The following is a 19779-nucleotide window of genomic DNA, read 5'->3' on the forward strand; positions in this document are numbered from 1 at the left end:
ACTTTTATACTGTGGTAGACTATTTTACGCTACGTAGGGTAATGGTTAACCATGGTTATGGTTCGATGTTGAAAAAACATTGAAATGAGGCAGCACCCGGAAGTGTTGGGTTTGTATTAACAGAAGTTTTGCGGCAACGGATATCCACAGCTCCTCTCAGTACGAGAGCGCGCGCGACTTGTTGGTGTTGTTAGTGCGCGATGTGTATTTAGGGGAAACACCTGCTACCAGACATCAGGTACTGTGATAGTCAGAATAGCGGCATTGTAAAACAACTTGTGTCTATTGTACTCCATCTATATATATATATATATATATATATATATATATATATATATATATATATATATATATATATATATATATATATATATATATATATATATATGACACCTAAAAGTTACTTCTTACTTAAAAAACAAATTCTATTCTTAGGCATACATATCTTGCAGTGCTTGTTGATAAAAAAGAAAAAAACAATTGAAGAACAAATTACACCACAATTACGTCTCTATTTATGTAAGTAGGACTACCCAACAGTCAGTTATAATACTGTATTAGTATAGTAATATAATATAACAGTGTGTTAGCTCTGCACTGCCACTAACACAGATTCATACTGTGTGGACTGTGTGTAAAATAAAACTGGTTGTCCTTGGAGCCACACTGCTGCGGGCAGTGGCGCGGTTTACGGCGCATACGGTCACGCGCATACTCATCTACCCCGCGGGGGCACAACAAACCAATCATCGTGCTCCTCTCGAGGAGGGAGTGAGAGACTTCACAGCACGCTACAAATACTCCGTGGCAGAATTCTCTTTTTGTTGAATGCGCCCTTCAGACTGACTTAGCCAGGGCTCCTCGTGTTGGTCAAAGGGAACAGCTTACTTCTTTATTAAACACACGTAAACAGATTTAACTTTGTAACTTAGAAACTCGTGAGACCAAATTCAGCATCACCAACCGTTACTTTGTTGCTCGTCGGCTAGAGTAGTCGACCCAGTTTTTTAAACTTTTCCAACAAAACATAGAGGAAAGTATCAGGGAAGGCAAGGTTTGATCTCATACATCACAGCCTTTGCAGTTGGGAACACTTTATATGAGTTGTGCAGGAAAGTAGCTTAACCTAACGGAAAATAACCATCCATCCTCAAGAGTCTCGCGCAGCTTTCTGTGCTAGCACCTGCAAACATGACACGAAGATCCTGCGCGATTTATGCGGTCGGCATCATCTGCGCTTCCCTGCTGTTCATCGGGATTGGTTTAGTTGTGGCTCAAGTTTTCAGCAAGTTAATGCACAACCGCCTTAAAAAGGTAAAAACACACTTTTTTCCTTTTGAAAGCATGTGGATATTTCATGAATTGAATGCACTGCAGTTTAGAATGATGTTAAACAGTAAGACAATGTTACTTAGTTACATTACAAACCCTCAACGTTTTGAAACTTCTAGAAGTTAAAAGTTCATTTCAGCAAGTTAATGCACAACCGACTTAAAAAGGTAAAAACACACTTGTTTCCTTTTGAAAGCATGTGGATATTTAATGAATTGAATGCACTGCAGTTTAGAATGATGTTAAACATTAAGACAATGTTACTTAGTTACATTACAAACCCTCAACTTTTTGAAACTTCTAGAAGTTTAAAGTTCATTACACTGTTTGGCTGTATTCACTTCATCTTTAGCGCAGACCACTAAAAGTAATACGATTACAGATTAATCGTCTTACTGGGCACACACTTTAACTGCATTTTGATTTAAAATGTGCAAACTTTGAATACAATTTATCAGTAGACCAAACTTTGGACTCAATTGCTGCTGTTTGTTTTATTTTCATGTATCATGAGATGTCATGGTTGCTCCTATCCTTGGAGTTCAGTGTCTGTTATGACTGTTATTTTGTTAAAACGTATAGTGATGGGCTGTGTGTTGCTTCCCAGAAGGAGTGGCTCCTATGAACTATGGGTTCAGCCTGCACTGTGTAATCAGCGTCTTCTCATTCCCACAGTTAAAAAAGTTCCTTTTTTCATTAACAAACATTATGTTGAAAGACTTTCCCTTGAGAGACTTTTCCCAATCATGCATGTTTCTACCTTCAATACTTGATATTATGATGAGGTTCAAAGGCAAATTCCACAGCTAAGAATAAGTAAGGGCTGGGTTTGTTATTTCTTGTTCTTGGTATTGGTTGGCATTTTCAACATGTCACAAGAAACAGCCAAGTCCGCTGCTGAGAGCAAATCAGCACATAGCCTAACAGTTACAATTCATTCAAGTTGTTAGCACATGACCTACTGGAGTGGTTTGATTCACAAAGACTCACTCTGAGAGACTTATGACATCCATATACTATTATTGTATATACAGTATGGCAATTTGAAATGTGAAGGACGGCATGAGCTGAATTCTGAAGAATGTCCTGCAAAATAAATGTGAGATGTTAAGAACTTGTTGCTGTTAATAACCTTAAAGCATATGCTTTGGAATGTTTGTTGTTTTGAGACTTTGTTACTACACTTTGACTCTCCCTGAAAAAGGTAAATGGATTGCAATTATTTTATTTGACCTTTTTTGTCTTTTTCTTTTTTTTTAACTAATACTTTTGTGGAAGAAAAGGTTCTCACAGGTCCAACTCAGTGTCTGGTTGAGTTTTATTCACTGTGCAGTGGAGACAGAAATTCACAAGAAGCTGTTGAATTCTCTTTGACCAGAATGAGTTCTGGCCAGGGTTTAATGTATAAGGTTACAGGACATTTAACTCACAAGTCTGAGTAGATTTGAATAGACTCAAAATGGTCTGCTCCAACTACTCAAAAGTGCTTTGATTAGTTAAGGTGTGAATCAGGAGACACTAATAGTTTGCTGATTCGGTAAAATAGTTGGAACTTCATCATTCAACAGGGAAGAGAATATATAAGGATAAGATGAGACTAAAACTGTTAGGTAATTCAATTTCTTCCACAGTATCAACCAATTTGCTTATGTATTTTTTCTATGAATCATATGGTCCAGATTTGTCAGAAAATAGTCAGCAATGCCCATCAGAATTTCCCTAATTTAATTTTTGACCTCTACAAAGTGCTTGTTTTTTTCAGTACATAACCCAAATTTGTTGTAATGGAATACTTAAAATCCGAAAATACTAACATTTGAAGAGGGTAAAATGTTTTGTTTTTTTCTTAAAAAGATACATAAAGCAATTATTAAAATTGTTGCAGATTAATTTTCTGTCGCTGGACTAACCAATCAATCCACTAATTGTTTCAGCTTTCAAAAACATTCTTTTATTTTTACTTTTGAAAAGATTTTGAAGTGATAAGAACCAGAATTGAAACGAAGAATCAGAATTGGAATCAGAATTCTCAAAATCCAAATGATGCCCAACCCTAATCCTAAACTTATGATTAGGGATGTCCCGATCCCGATCTCGAGATCGGATTGGCCCGATCTTTTCCTATTTACCCGTGATCGGAGCTCGGCTACATTACCTGACAATTCGCGCCGATCTTACGTCCCCGCTAGTTACGGTTGACGGTAGTTGCGCAATACAAACCTCCGCGCGGAGCAAAGCAAGCATGGCAGAAGTGGAAGTATTTTACTCTTGCGAGTGAAGACTGTCCTAAAGCTGTCCTAAAGCACAGAAAGGTTGGTCGAATGTATTGCTCTTACAACCGCCCACTTCAGTAGTTGAGAATGTCGGACTAACTCATCTTCTGGAAGTTTTGGACCCGCCTACGCTCTGCCATCGAGACACTACATTGCAGACACAGCCATACCACAGCTGTACAGCAAAGTAAAGAAACGATACAAAGTAAGTTGAACCGCAACGTTGTTGTTAGTTTCCCTACGGATTTGGAGCGCAGAGGTTTGCCCGATGTCCCTACTGAGCCTCAGGGAGCACTGGGTTGATCCCGAAACTTATGATTTAAAGCGTGCCGTGCTGCATGCTCATCAGTTCCGCGGGCTCATACAGCAGAACATTTCTAGTTGTCAATCTGTTTACACCATATTTAAGATGAGCAAGTGCATTTTATATTTTCTCAGTGGTCAGTGCACTTTATTTTTATTGACTTTATGGCAGCCGATGTTAAGCACTTACAAGCTAAAAGTGGATCTTGGATAGCACTTTCTTTTTGATAATAATGTACCAAGTCAGTGTTTTTCCTTTTACTTTTGTCTTAAATATTAAATTGAAGCTGACCTTTAATTCTGGGTAAGATTTTTCATTTCATGGGATTTACAATAATAATAGTAATGCTTTTTGATAAAATATTAGTTTAATAAAAAGTTGGGTTACTTGCTCAAAATATATTTGAGTTTGATCAATTTCAATATTAAAGGCAAAATATCGGATCGGGACTTGAAATCGGATCGGATTTGAGGTTAAAAGATCGGATAAGGATTGGAGGCCTAAAATGCTGATCGGGACATCCCTACTTATGATGTGATGCCATGTGACATTGTGCATAATCTTTTTCTTTGAGAAAGAGCCCAATGCACACTCACCAATTTGACAACACTTACAGAGGATACAGAAAACACTGCAATGCCCAAGCACTGCAAGTTGTACACAACTCAAAGGTAGGGCTTGGTACCAAATTTGATACTTTTCAGGCCCTGACCCAATTGCCTCTAAAGTATTGAGGATCGAAAAATGCCTCGTCATTCAGTACCCAATTTTAATACCCAAGGAGTAAATCTCATCTGCGTCAGTGAGCCAGTAAGCATGTAGCACGCTTCTACCAAGATCTAGGAAGGTTTGTGATTGGCTGTCTAATGTTACACGTTGTATATATATACATTTTCTAAATACAGTTTGTGTTTACAATGTTGTAAAGAGATTTTCTTCATCTTCTTGTGTTTTCATAAGTTATAGTCCATTAAGTTCAAGTCTGAGGAACAACAGTGGCGGATGATGAAGCTATTGAAGGGAAGTTGTTATCTCAACATTGCAACTGGATTATCATTTGGTCTGTGGAGGAAGGGTGGTGGTGGGTTATCATCACTGATGCAAAACTTATGAACTTAAGTAAACAGAAATCTTCCCATGCACAGTTATGTAAATCAGCTAAACTGTTGTAGTTTCTGTTTGGTTGCATCATGGAAAGTATTTGCTCAGCACCAGTAAACATGCTTTAGACCCTTAAGTTCATTTTTATTGTTGTACTGTACATTTACAGTAAAGTAATATTTTCAGTTTGTCAGTGCAGTTCAAAGCCTTCCCAGAAGGTTCACTTTACTTTGATAACAGAGCAGACATGAAAGTACTGTTGAACCACATTCAGTGTTATCATTTGCCTCACCTTCAACCTTATTTTCATTTCAAACCTGCTTCTCCATAACAGGTAACACATGGCTACTATCAGAGAGACTTAGTATTGGCTTTAGAGGTTATGTGACATATTTCTAGTGCAAGGAGTTGCTCCTAATGCTGAACATTTTTATATATTGAAGGCAAATGGCTGCAAGAAGTGGAGAAAACATCCTGTTGATGGAGTGCTGTTGAATCCAACAAAACAGAATAAATAGACAATATGGACTTACAATTTGTTGGATGAATTGATAACATTAATCCTCACTGTCCATTAGTCCTGTTTAAAAACCATATTTACATGTTAAATATATACTTTAAGTCTTATCTATACTTAAACTGTACTGTTTACTCCAAGTCCTTAGCCTTAAAGGTCCCATGGCATACAAATTTCACTTTACACGTTTTTTTTAACATTATTACATTTCCCCAGCCTGCCTTTGGTCTCCCAGTGGCTAGAAATGGCGATAGGTGTAAAGTGATCACTGGGTATCCTGCTCTGCCTTTGAGCAAATGAAAGCTCAGATGGGCCGATCCGGAATCTTGCCCCTCATGAGGTCATAAGGGGCAAAGTTACCTCCTCTTTCTCTGCTTTGCCCATCCAGAGAATTTTGCCCACCCATGAGAGAGAGACATCAGTGGCTGTAATTCTGCACCAAGGCTGAATTATGGGAAAGAAACGTCAGATACGATATTAGGGGACCACTAAGTTCTATATAAAAGCATCCAAAGAGCATCATGTCATGGGACCTTTAAGAAAGTCTGGTGGGGCTCTACAAATGTTTAGGCTAAGTTGCTCTTTAAGTAATAGTTCAGGAAGATACTTTAATGGACCCATTAGTAAAGCCCACATGTAATCTGCTGGATCTCCAGCACAAAACAATAGTGTTTAGGGGTGTAACCAGGTCCTACTTTTGCTGAGATCAACTGAATGTGGGGAGGGTGTAATGATGATGGGTTGGTGAGTTAGGCTACAACCAAATTACTACATTTTTATTTTGAAATAGTGTTTTAAAACGGAAACATTACCATTTTAGCACCTTGTCTATATTAGGAACTCTGAAACACTGGCAATATGTGGATGCAAAGCATAAACGTAGCATTATTAGCATTATTTAAAAATAAAAACGTTTAATTGTGGTTGTGTTTAGTATGAGGTTTTTTTCTTACTTTTTTTACTTGGTGGTTTACTTGAGGAAGCCTTACAGAAGGTGTGAATTCTGGACATATGACACGAAATTAGAAGTTAATTTGAAAAAAAATACTACTGAGGGATATGGATTACAGTGTTCAAATGTGTTCCAGTTGGTAATTAAAAAATATGACAGCAGAGGTTTTAGTCAGCTTTTCTTAACTACTTTGGTGCCAATGCCTGTCCAGAGTAAGTTTTGAGTTTGTGTGTCTAGGGTCTATTTACCAAGTGATAATACATGCTGGCTTTATTCCCAGGCTGAGAAAAGTTGAAATCCCAGTAAACCAAACATAAAGTGAGGTGTGCAATTCTTGGCCATTGCTGCAGTGGCCACATTGATGAGTCTGGAATTAAGTTCACAGACTAGCAAGACCATTTTTTTCATGAGGGCAGTTGCAAACTAGATAGTGTTGAACCTTAAACGATGAATGCTGCTTCTCATGCTCACAAATCGTTTAGTCTTATCAGCCATCTTATCAATTAAACATTTTAATTTTGTTTTGTTTTTACAGTTATATACATGCATGATTTGACAAAGTAGTTTTTGCCTCTCGTGAGTATTAATTACATGAACAGTAAGGCAGACAAACATACTGTATGTGTATGTAAAATAATTTTTTTCATTAAAATGTGTGGGTGGGACACAAATGCCTACACTCACATGACACACACACGTAGACTTTATTTGTATGCTAAGTCTCTTTCACGCAGCTAGGTTTATTGGGAAACCAGCTGGGTTGGCAGCCCTTCGGCTTCCATGTGAGTCCAGCAGGGTCAGTATGCAAGGACCTGCTGATAAGGTGATGATGATGGTGAAAGTGACTCGTTACTGAATAGGAATTTGGTAATGCTACTTAGACTAGTCATAGTGGCTGGTAGTCTGCTGGGTTTCCTTCAGAGTTTTAGCTTTGACACAAACATGTTAAACAATACCAAGTTTATTTGGAACTAGACTAATAGTGGAAATACAATTGTAGTTTTTCTTGATAGTACCACTAGAGAAAAAGCCATAGCATTTTTTAAATCAACAGGTTTTATCCCTGTGGAAGCATAAATATCCACAAATCAAGTGTCTGTGACATGTGGCATTTCTGTGACGACCACAGCATTAGTGAAAGAACAAAATTGCAAAACTGACTGCAAAACAAAGGTCATCAAAAGTATTTGTAATCATGCTCTAGGGACAGTCTTTCCAAAATCTATGAAGGTTATGGTCAGCAGAGTTAAGATATCTGTCTCTGGACCAAGACCCCACACATTTCTTAAATCATTAAAAGTGGTTGGCCAACTGCTGTTGCCAGTAAAACTGACTACCTTAATATGACTTTGATGGGTTCAGGAACAAATGGTTGGACAACACTTCAGCTGGTAGAGCTTTGAAAAGTGTAGTGAGACAACCCCATTTAGAGTAACAAGCAAACTTTGTACACCACAACTAGAGGATTTAATGAATAGCCTCTTTCTGTGCTCGTGTTATTCACATCTATGTATTTGCCTCGACATCAAAGCGCTAGCAGTATGTGTATTTGTGTATTCACCTTCTACTTGTGTTTTCAAATAGGGAGTGGTGTAAGAGTAGCGGTGGTAAGTACTGAGATAAGAAGGTTTCTCTGTTCCTGTTTTTCATGCGGGATTTCATGTAGCATGCTGGGAGGGTTACTATATTGATTGTTCGAAGCATAAAAGAACGACACAGAAAGACCATGCTCTCCATTCCTCAATCTAAGGTGACAGCTTTATTGTCCTTGGCTACTCAGCAAAACTCTTGTCTCTGAACAAGTAGAAGGGACCCCAAAAGAGGAGGGGGCTTGTGCTCCCCTGAAATAATGGGACTCGTTGCTGTGTTCAACTCTTTCATACTGTAGTGGTTTTTAACTTAAACGCAAAGCTGACACAATTAGGCCAACGTGTGATTTCCTCTGATGTGTTGTCAAAAGAAAAACTAATCCTCCCCCCCCCCTTCCTTCTTCTCTTACTCCCTGTGCTTTCCAATCCCTCAGAAGATTCCTGCAGTGAATCGGGTTATCCTTGTCCAGAGGCAATGATATCAGCGTTGAGCTAATTTTCTATCATGGTGTGTAATACTAAAACAGAATAGTAAAGGTTTGTGTCTGTCCTGCATTTCCAGGGCCACATAAGACACAGTGCTGAGGAATGTACTGTAGCTCAGTTCATTAAGGTCGCAGTCCTGCGCAACAAGTGGGCATCCAGCACTCTGCATCACATGACGGTTCTCCGTGATTGCCCGTTGTCATTGGCAACCCTTTACAATAGAGCTGTGCAATGGTCTCCCCTAATACCATTCATGTGTGCAGCCAATGCTGTTGTCTGACGCTCAGGCAGCAGCTTCCCTCCGCGACCCCCCAAGGATGTTTTTGTTCTCTGTTTTTTTTTTCCTATGAACACACTGCGCACTCCAAATTCCAAAAACCAAAACGTGTTCGCTATTGCAAAAACATTTGCACTTTTTCATCAGTTGAAAGCCGCATCAAAAGAAAAAACACATCTGCTTACATATTTTTTAAAAAGCATTTCAACCAGTAGAATGTATTATTTTAGTATATGTGTAGTCAGTGTTTTTTCTTTTCAAAACTGTATTTGTGGATGGATGGATGGTATTTATGTGTCTGAATATATAATGTTCATATTTAAACTCAGATGTGTACTTTATGTCACAACAGGAAATCGTTTTGGTAGAGGGAAGTCGTGTGTTTGAGTCATGGAAAGCCCCTCCACCTCCTGTATACATGGAGTATTTTTTCTTCAATGTGACCAATGTGGATGCCTTCCTTGAAGGGGCCAAGCCAGAGGTCACGCAGGTTGGACCTTACACGTACAGGTAGGATACAAGACCACATCAATGCAAAGGCTGCCACAAAGACATGTTGTCAAATATTGGATGTTGTTATACAGTATGTGTAAGAGGGGATCTTTGCTTTACACAGGTACTACTGCACTTTAATCACATTTACTCTGTGTTGACCGTTAAGCAATCAAAGCGCTTTAAAGGAAATCCTTAAAAACATTTAATGTAGGAGAAAAAAAGTTTGTCAAATTTAATTTCAAGCGTGATACCACACATAAAAACTATGTAAACCAGAATGTCTTGCTGTTTATATGTATTGAGTTTTTTGACTTTGTAGGCTCATGTACTGTATTTCCTTATTTCTCTTCAAATTAGGACACATTACACAGCACAACATGCTTTAGGTTTTGGAGAGTTTAAGTTTTATTTGACTTTTTTCTACTTGCAAGGCTGTTGAAATGTACCCGTTATTAGCTCAGCACATGTAAATAAAAAGCTTATAAAAAGTGTGAAAAGTAGATGGGTACATTTTACTAGCTGTTTGTAAAATGACCCCAAATATCAGACAGGGATTTATACATTATTTTGTTTCATAGCCTGTTCAGTCTGTCCTGTGAGTCCTGATAAGAAACGTTCCCATGGATTAGTCATTTTGAATCACTTCTAATGCACCCACTGAAACTCTTAAATAAATACCAAGGTTCATTGCTGAATTCCCAAAGAGGCCGCAGTGCATGTCAAGATAATCTGCCCCTACCACCTAACCTATAGCTTACATCTATATCAACAGATTGCTAGTTGTTTAACCTGCTACAGACCATCGTCACAGCTCAGTCGTATTAGCACATTTAGTAGATGTGTTGAGCCTCAACAGAGTTCCTCAACGTCGGCTCCGGTGTTATACCACTACTGGTTTCCAAACCAACTGGTTAGTTGCTTATTTGAGGAAATACCCGATGATAGTTCTCACGTTTCTTTCCTCGCATCTACGATCATATTTACTAAGTTCACTTCATCACAGCCACCTACTAAGCTACACATTGTGAGTGATACATAGCGTTAACAATAACGCTAGCTCATAGTCAAATATTGTCGAAATACACAATTGCTACCACGAGTCACAGAAAAGTGGTAATACACAATGTAGTTTAAATGCATGGGCTTAATGATTAACAGTCATTGTCTCTCCATATGTGTGGCCAATATTGTATGGGATATAGTAATATATACTTTACCTAATGAGTTACTGTTAAAAACATATGTATCAGTCACAATGTGTAGCTTAGTAGGTGGCTGTGATGAAGAAGTAGTAGATCGTAGATGCGTGTCAAGAAACGTGAAAACTATCATTGGGAATTTCCTCAACTAAGCCCAGGTAACCAGTTATTTTAGATTAGCCCAAAACAAAATGATACCTAGTTGCTGACTTTGTTGATACATATGTGGCTGGAAACTACATTATATAGAGCTTTGATAGCTCACTGCGTATAGCTGCAGTCTTGGGTGTTAACTACACATATTTACCACCAGCTCGACTTGAATAATTATTTTGTTTTTAGATCTTTTATGTTTTGTTGGTGGCTGTGATTTGGTGCTTTGGTGATTTGGAGCATCGGCGGATGTTAAAGAGAAAAACTATTTTCATTTAAACAAATCAGTGTTAAATACACATTTGAGTTAATGGATGAAATCAATTTATCGCCCAGCCCTAATGTTGTGTGATGAAATTGATATAAACGTTAATTCATTTAACTGGTCTTTGATGCTTAATTGTAACAGGAACAATTCTAGAAGTCGTGATAAAAAAACGGTTAGGGGGTTAGATTGTCTTATGTTTTGTTGTGCTTGCCCAGGGAGTACAGGTATAAGGACAATGTGAGCATGGTGGACAATAACAGGATGGTGTCTGCATACAACATCAAAAGCTTTGTGTTCCTGAGAGAGAAGTCCGTGGGTGACCCAGCTGTGGATAGCATCACCACTGTCAACATCCCTGCTTGGGTGAGTCATGAACTAAAGGTCTTAGACAAGTAGAGGAAAGTGGAAATCCAAGTGGGGGAAAGTGGATTGTGTGTTCTGTAACTTTCTTCTGCACTTTGTTTATTGTTTCCTCAATCCCACCTCATGCCCACCCCCACCCTCTACCTCATCCTGCTTTTTTTCCATCGCTTCTCCACTCTGCCCCACTCCCACTTCCCTAGGCTGTAATGAACAAGGTGAAAGGGAGTTTCTTTAAGACCTCCATGGTGTCCATCTGGATGAACTCTTACAGGAGCGGTCTCTTCACTACCCGCACTGTGGATGAACTGCTGTGGGGATACGAAGATCCCTTGCTGGCCCGCGTCGCTAGCACCAATCCTGATGTGGAGAAGGTCTTTGGCCTCATGTACAAGGCACGTACAGCTCTACAAATAATAAAAGCTAATGAGCCTCAGCTGGATCTATTCATTAGTTTTGCTGGTCCCTATGATATTTTCTGCAGCAAGCAATTTCCTCGATAAGAAATTTGAGTGTTTTTGAAAACATAAACACATTTTAATGACATAAATCTTTGGATCTATTTAGAAAAATGGAACTGATAGCGGGGAATTTATCTACCACACTGGGGTGCAGGACTACATGGATTACGGCCGCGTTGAAACATGGAAAGGCCAAAGGTAGCACTGTTGCAGTTTCACAAAAACATACACTCCCTCTCTGTCTTCATCTACTGTAATGGAATTTCATTGGGTAACCTTTGGATTTAAAAGGTTTCTCAAATCTACTGCTGTTTGTCAACAATAAGGGAGCGCTGGCTGGCTATATCTGTCTGTCTGTCTGTTTGCCTGTCTGTCTGGGCTGTTGCCTACAGTACAGGACTCCCTAATACTTTTAGTGACCTTTTTTATTCCGTTGTATTGCCTTAGTATGATAGTTTCACATTCAATCAGTGCCCAAAGAGGTTCTCTCTGTATAAACATTACACCTTTTTTTTAAAAAGTGCATACATTTTCTCTTGATGCAGTTTCAAAAATATATTAAATGTTTGTGACAATATGTTGTTTTTCAGCCAGCTGACCTTCTGGACATCTAACCAAAGCAACAGCATCAATGGATCAGATGGAAGTGCTTTCCATCCCCTGCTGAACAAGAACGAACGTATTTATGTCTTCACTCCAGACCTCTGCAGGTACAGTTCAGCATCACAGGGGTGTTATTTTAAAATATGTAAATCACCGCGCTTATCCTCACGTAATTGTAGTAACCCTATGGATGGCAATATCGACCTGTTGGTACGTTACCATTTCTCCAGGAGGCATATACGAGGAAACCCGCTTGCAACTCGTTTACACCTTTTTTAACAGACGGAGAATTTAAAATAAAGGCGCGCTTTCACAGGCGTTTTTTTGTAAATACCACAGAATACATAATTAGGCGCACGTCACGCTTCCCCTCCCGTCTCTTTATGGGAAACTCCCACTTTCCCCTCCCATGAATGCATATGCATGACACGGCAAAACGCAATTTGCCATTTTCATCTCCCACAACAGGCAGTCTGTGCTTTTACCTCAGTGTGGCCTGTTCGTACATAACTTGCCCTGCTTTTACGCACACGTTGCGAAACAAATAGTGAAGTGGGCGCAAAAAGCATTAATACATCTGGCCCTTAGTCTTGTTGTCAGTTAGATATTAGGGCACTATTTATCTGACTCAAGAACAACGATGAATTTATTTTAGAAATTACATCCCAAATGTCCCAATGGACTCTAGTGTCTCAAATATGATATTTTACCTGTGTGTGGTGATGATACAATGTCTATTTCTGGTACATTACATGGGTTGAAAATGTTGGACTCAACTCCAAAGGTGACATCTGTTTTTTCTCACCAAGGCTTTAGTGCCTACAATATACTGTGCGTGCTCTTTGAAAGAATAATATGGCATTTCCAGGAAACACTTTGCGGAAAGGCTTACATAAAGAGTAATGTTGGTCTGGAGTGTAATGGATGGTGGGTGTGTGAGGAAGGGGGAAGGAAGATTATGGGAGTGAGAGTAAAGAAAAGAGAGAGAGCATTTTATGGTCGTTGACAAGTATTGAATTTGTATGAAGGTTATATTCTCAGCAAATAAAAAGTTTCTGTTCGTGACCACCTGGAACAAACTAGTTCAATGATGTTTTCCATTAGGTGTTTTTGTCGTCCCAGACATATTCACTACTAATGCTTTTAAGGCAGTTAGATTTCTGGAGAATTTCAGCATCAGGACATTATGGAAATCTTGAAGATTGTCAAAACTAAGGAGTTGTTTCTCAGAGATTTTACAAATGCTACGCCTTAATGCTGTATTCACTGATGAAAATGTGTCTGACTCCTTACCTTTGCTAATAAGGAGAGCTTCCAATTTAGAAAATAACCTTGACCTAAAAAACAAAGGCACTGACATATCCTCTCCTGCATTGTTTGAGCGTGGAAAGAATCTGTTGGTTGTGCCTTTGACACTGATTGGACATGTGTCAAGAACCTTACTCCCAGTCTTTTAAACTCTCACCTACTTATTTATTGCCTGATGGCTTCATCATGGCTGTCTGTGTCATTGTGACTAAAAGGAAGGCTCCCTCCCTGTTTCCTGTACCTTACCATAATTTGAAGAGGATATGTTCCATTAAGTTACATGTGTTAACCTTTCACACAGTTTAGTTCAAGTGTTTTCAGCCTTACACTCCTGACTGATCTGGGGGACAAAAAAAGTGCTAGAATTCCCATCTGTGACCTGACAGGGTAGTCACCCTTTGGTCCAGTAACGAACAGCTGAGCCACAAAAACCTCAAGATTTTGACAAATTCCAGACTTGCCTTTTACCATATGTTAATCTTTGCTTTAGCTATGGTCCTTCATTTGAAAAAAAAATGTTTGTTGGATACTCACAAAACAAAAAAGAAGCAAACATAAACAGAAAATAGATTCAACCCAACATAGTACCCTGGATATGCAAAAACATTAAATATCAAATGAAATTGAACACAGGTTAGAAACACTTGTGGCCCTGGGTGCCTCAAATCATGACAAAAACAAAGACTGCTGTGCCCCTGCTACAATACACACTTAAGTGAAAGTCGTATCATGCATGTTGAGGTATTGTAGATACTACCCCCCAAATCTTTCCTCTTTTGTCTGTAACGCAATCTTATATCATCTCATTAAATTTTGGTCCCCACACATTGAAGGGATATTTAGATACAAAAGAACCATATCTAAGCTTAGTTTAACTGATGTCAATTCACACTGCAACAGTCTCTTATGCCCAGCAGTACAAGGCAGAGGCTTTCACAGTCCTGTTCTAGTGAGGAAACACATATGGCTTCTCTTACGGAGGTCAAGGGAAAGGTCTTTACAGTATTGTTGCACGATTGGTGGGCTGAGTAGAAAGGGGCAGCATCCTCCCAGCCAGTTGGCAGACACTGTATAGAGTGCTTTGTTCTAAGAGAGAATCTTTGGGATTCCCTAGAAAAAACAAAACTGCAGATACGTAGAACAAGGATGCACAGTGACGTAAGTCTATTAGAAGCTGTAAAATTAATAATTAATGATTTACTCTTTCTCCACTCCTAAAGAAGGCCAACACCACACTACAACATTATGTTCACCACATGTTTAGAAGAAAGAGGTACTTCTAACATGATTTCAATACAATAGTAAGGTCAACATAAATCTGTTGGCTTCTCTCTTGGAATTGAAAGTTGTAAGTCATTTTTTTCATTATTAATTTCTAAGAAGAGAGGATTATTTTTTAAATTCTTGTTAGTTTAGGTTCTGTCACAGCTGCCTTTAAACATGCTGTGGTCAGGCCCCTACTTAAGAAGCCTCATCTTTACCCCACAGTGTTGTCCAATTTTAGACCAGTCTCTCATCTGCCTTTTCATTCAAAGGAAAAGGTGTTTTTTCATACAGTTACAAACAGAACTCCGTTCTCGTAAAATTTCAACCTGGTTTTAGATCACGTCACTGCACTGAGTCAAGAGTCAACTGCTGAGAGTACAAAATGAAATTGCCTTGTCTGTAGATGCTGGGAATCCTGCTGTTTTAGTGCTTTTGGACCTCACAGCGATTTTTGATACTGTGGACCATGCAGTCCTCCTCTTGATCATTGTGAAGGCATCTGATGCTTTGCATTTAAATGGTTTAGCTCCTATTTGGCAAATAGGAGCTTCTCTGTCATGATTGGTGACTTCTCCTCGTCAACTGCTCCACTCTCTTGTGGAGTACCCCAGGGTACTCCACAAGAATGCCACATCTTGTTATGAGATATTAAGTTGTGGCTGTCACAAAACTTTCTTAACTTGAACAAAGCTAAAACTGAGTGTATCATCTTCAATACTTCATGCACACCAAATGGTCCAGCTTTGAGTTTGGGAGCTCTGGCTTCATACCTTAAGCCAGCTGTCAGACATTTGGGAGTTACCTGTGATTGCAATATGAAATTTGACAAACAAATCAGCAATGTTGTTAAATTAAGCTTTTTCCAGCTTTACCTCCTGGCTAAAGTTAAGCCTTTCCTTGATCATGATCTAGAAAAGGTGATTCATGCTTTTATTAGTTCAAGGTTGGATTACTGTAATGCTCTTTATGTGGGTCAAACCTCCATCTCACATCTTCAACTTGTGCAAAATGCTGCCGCTAGACATGCACACGTCACTCCCCGTTTTAGAATCTATGCAAGGCCTTAAATGTCCTGGCCCTGGAGTATTTGTCAGAGATTTTAACGCTGCGTGAGCGCAACCATTCCTTGCGAACTCCAAATCAACTGGTCTTTGAAGTCCCAAGGTCCAGGTATAAACGGTGGGGTAATCAGGCTTTTTTGGTTGCTGCCCTGAGACTCTGGAACAAGTTACCCCCTAATATTCACACTATTACAGATTTACCTCTTTTTTAATTCAAAACTTATTTGTAGTGCTGTCAGTTAAATGCGTTATTAACGGCGTTACCGCAAACCCATTTCAACGGCGTAAATTTTTTCATCACAACATTAATGTTCTTTTTGGCCTAGCAAACTTTGTAGTTTTTTTTCTAATGCTGTTGCAATAACTAGTAACGTTAGAAAAACTACAACACCACAGATCGAGCTTGACCAGAAACAAAACAACGGGCACACCGCACACGCTTATGGCTTGCGAGCCTGCCCAGGAGTAGTAACGTTACGTTTTGAGTGGATGGCGATCAAGAGATGCCAAAATGGAGGGCAATAAGACTCTTTTATGGATGGACAGTGTTACATTGTGTAAAAGATTATTTGCTCCAAGTGAGAACAGTAGGCTATATGCCAATTTTGTTTTCAATTAAAAAAAAACATTTGCACAAAGCAAGCAGAGCCACTTTTCCATGTTAATAAGAGCATTAAAATGAGAAAAAATAATGGAACAAAAAGAAATCAAGAGACATGTAGAATAATAGATAAAAATGTGTGATAAATTGCAAGTGAACTATGCCATTGATGCAATTTTTTTTTTTTTAAAGATTATTTTTTAGGCCTTTAATTGACAGGACAGTCGAAGATATGAAAGGGGAGAGAGAGGGGAGTGACATGAAGCAAAGGGCCGCAGGCCGGATTCGAACCCGGGCCGGCTGCGGCGAGGAGTAAACCACTATACATGGGCACCCGCTCTACCAACTGAGCTATCTGGGTGCCCATTGATGCAATATTTTAATCGTTTGACAGCACTACTTTTAATACCTAGTGGTGGTGTGACAATTTCCCTCTGCTGTTTCTATGTGACCTTTTCTGATTTTACTTTGTTCTATTTTTCATTGATGATATGGTGAAATGCTGTTTTATTCTTGGTTTCTGATGTGAAGCATTTTGGATACCTGCTGATTACTGTAAAGTGCTAAATTAAAAATTGTTGATTGATTGATAATTGAGTTTCAGGTCATGTTGGCTTGTCAACAGCTGTCTCAGCTCCGAATTGGCAAGTTAAATCAAGTAATTGAATGGTTGACAACGAGCCATGTGGAGCGGCAGCCAACGCTAGTAGAATGTGCACTTATTTGTTTTTATTTATTTATTTTGTGCAGCAAACAGACTTTGGTGAAATGTAATGACTTTTTAAAGGCATTCGTTGACTTAAAGAGCATAACTCAGCTAAGAAAGTGTCTGTGTGCCTACTTGGAAATGGTTTTAATACTAAGGAATCAGAAATGCAGAAATATTATTACAGTATTTCTATAGAGCTTTATCGCTCCTGTGCCCACTCATGTACCAGCCCCTGTAAAGAAATCACTGGAATATTCCCTTTGTATATATTTTATGCATAGAGTTTCTAACAGTTGCACATTGGAAAAAGTTTAATAATAGTTTTTAATCATAAAATTGACTAATACAGTTTTTCTTCAGTCTTGTGAGAATGCTTATATTCAGGCTATAAAATGTTGTTAAAACAAATAGTGCACATATAAATATTAAACAGGGTGGTAAACAGTGATGAAGAGAAAGAAGATATGATAAATAAGAAAACAGATTTTATTTCATTATGTCCTGTTCTTGCTTTGCTCTCCAGGTCGATCCACATGGAATTTGAGAAGGATGTAGAGGTGAAAGGAATCCCAGCCTACCGTTTCACACCACCACGCTCTGTTTTTGCCAGCAAAGAGGAGAACCCAGCCAATGAGGGTTTCTGCGTCACCCCAAAAGAGTGCCTGGGAACTGGCCTTCTTAAAGTCAGTCCTTGTCGAAAAGGTAAATGTCAGCTTGTGCAGCGTATTTTTTACACCTATGCTTTACACTTCCACATGCCTCTTTCAAAGTACAACATTCTGCGCTCCAAACCCACAACAGCCTACGCAAAGCCTCTGAGCTTACACTGTTACCTGGGTATTTCTAGTAAACACATATATTTACTTTGAAGGCTGAGGTCTTTGCTTTCTACACAGCAACACATCCTTTTTTATTCTAGTATCAGTCAAGTCCTCCTTTACTTTCTTTCCTACTATAACCAGCACTAATACCCTTTAAATAACCCATGTGACACAGCTCTGCAGCCCTCTCCACACCTCATGCGCCAACTGACCATGATTGGCCCAGTAGCTGAAGGGGCGGTAAGCCCTATCACCTGATTCTGGCCTTGAATATGACCAAGCATTACCTTAGTGCCTGTGCTCACTGACCAATTTTTCCCCCCCTAATATATTATCAGTCCATGTGAAGCAACAATACCAGAGTTTTAACATGTTAAATAATATATTTTTACGTTTTAGTTTTTAATACATTTAAATACCTTTGAGGAATGTATTACTTTCTATTCATTTCCGTATCAACATGCAGAGACTTGTAACATGTTTCAAGGAGTTATTGACTCAACAGAAGAGAACATCATGTCTTCATTTCTTGTTTCATGTTTCATAGTTATATTATTAGTGCGAGGTAATACATTTAAAAGCAGATTGATTTGATACAATACTGCTTATTGCAGAACAATGCGAATAATGTTGACAATGGAGAAAAACACATATAACCAGTTATTTGCAAGATGTTCTTCATAACGTACTAAAATTATTGTAATGGAAACTAAGGGCTGCCGTCCACATAAATGTTACAATAAGTATACACAAAAGCCAATTTAGCATAGTGCAGCTAGCAAAGGACATTTCATTTTTCTCAGTTGAGGAGGATTTAAAAGCATGTGCAGAGGGTTAAGGTCAAGAGTTGAGGAATTGACAGTTAAGTGGCACCAATATAAGTATACCAATACAAGTGTGTGTGTGTGTGTGGGGGGGGGGGGGGGGGGGGGGGGTATGTGGGTGTGTGTATGTGTACTACAATGACCTTGTTGGTTGTCATGGAACTAGCTTCTCAGGTGACCAAGGGTGTCCAATGTTTTTATCAAATGTGTCTCCAAAAGTGTTGCCAAACACAAGGGCAGGAAAACTGTCACCTCTGCCCCACTTCATCAGCCCCTTTCACTGGGCTAGCATCTGACTTTGTTGTTGCTGCTGAGACACAGACAGAATGACTTTGTCCAACATTTCACAGTTGGAACATGCGCAAGAATGTTTCACTTGACCACATTTTTATTTATCTTGACCAAGGCTATATTGGCCTGTTGACAACATGAGGAAGGAACTTACTGTAGTATCTGGATATCAGATATGGCCCTTAAGTTGTCCGACAAGCGGGGTTGTGGTCCATTTGTGTACCTATTGTTTATTTTCTTTAGAAGAGTGACCCTGAGCAACATGCTGTGTGTCCTGCAATGGAGGTCAGATTATATCTCATCACCTTCTCTTAAAGACTTTTCCCAAATGTTCTGCTGTTTGCGATGTTTTGATTAAATCATACATTAAACAACAGGAAATGTTGTTTTCTATACTGCTTCTTTGATTACCCACTCAAGTTCACTCAACCCTAGTGTGGATTGGAAAGGCTTTTATTTCACACCATCATGGTGTTGTACACAGTTACAAAATTTGCACAAGAAGAGCACATTATAGAACTATATACT

The 19779-nt window shown here is 38.9% G+C and overlaps 1 protein-coding gene across 2 annotated transcripts in view; it reads left to right on the top strand.

Moving 5' to 3' along the window:
- Positions 1-758: 758 nt before the first annotated feature.
- The window catches only part of LOC116704263 (lysosome membrane protein 2), a 23711-nt gene continuing 4690 nt past the window's right edge, over positions 759-19779 (top strand). For both annotated transcript variants that reach the window (XM_032539586.1, XM_032539587.1), the window contains exons 1-7: positions 759-1314; positions 9184-9341; positions 11162-11309; positions 11510-11701; positions 11874-11965; positions 12358-12477; positions 17839-18017. In XM_032539586.1, the coding sequence (XP_032395477.1) occupies positions 1192-1314; positions 9184-9341; positions 11162-11309; positions 11510-11701; positions 11874-11965; positions 12358-12477; positions 17839-18017 (1012 nt within the window). In that variant the 5' untranslated portion in view covers positions 759-1191. The remainder of the gene's footprint in view (positions 1315-9183; positions 9342-11161; positions 11310-11509; positions 11702-11873; positions 11966-12357; positions 12478-17838; positions 18018-19779) is intronic.

The sequence above is a fragment of the Etheostoma spectabile genome, chromosome 16 (genome assembly GCF_008692095.1).
Source record: "Etheostoma spectabile isolate EspeVRDwgs_2016 chromosome 16, UIUC_Espe_1.0, whole genome shotgun sequence".
NCBI classification, from domain to species: domain Eukaryota; kingdom Metazoa; phylum Chordata; class Actinopteri; order Perciformes; family Percidae; genus Etheostoma; species Etheostoma spectabile.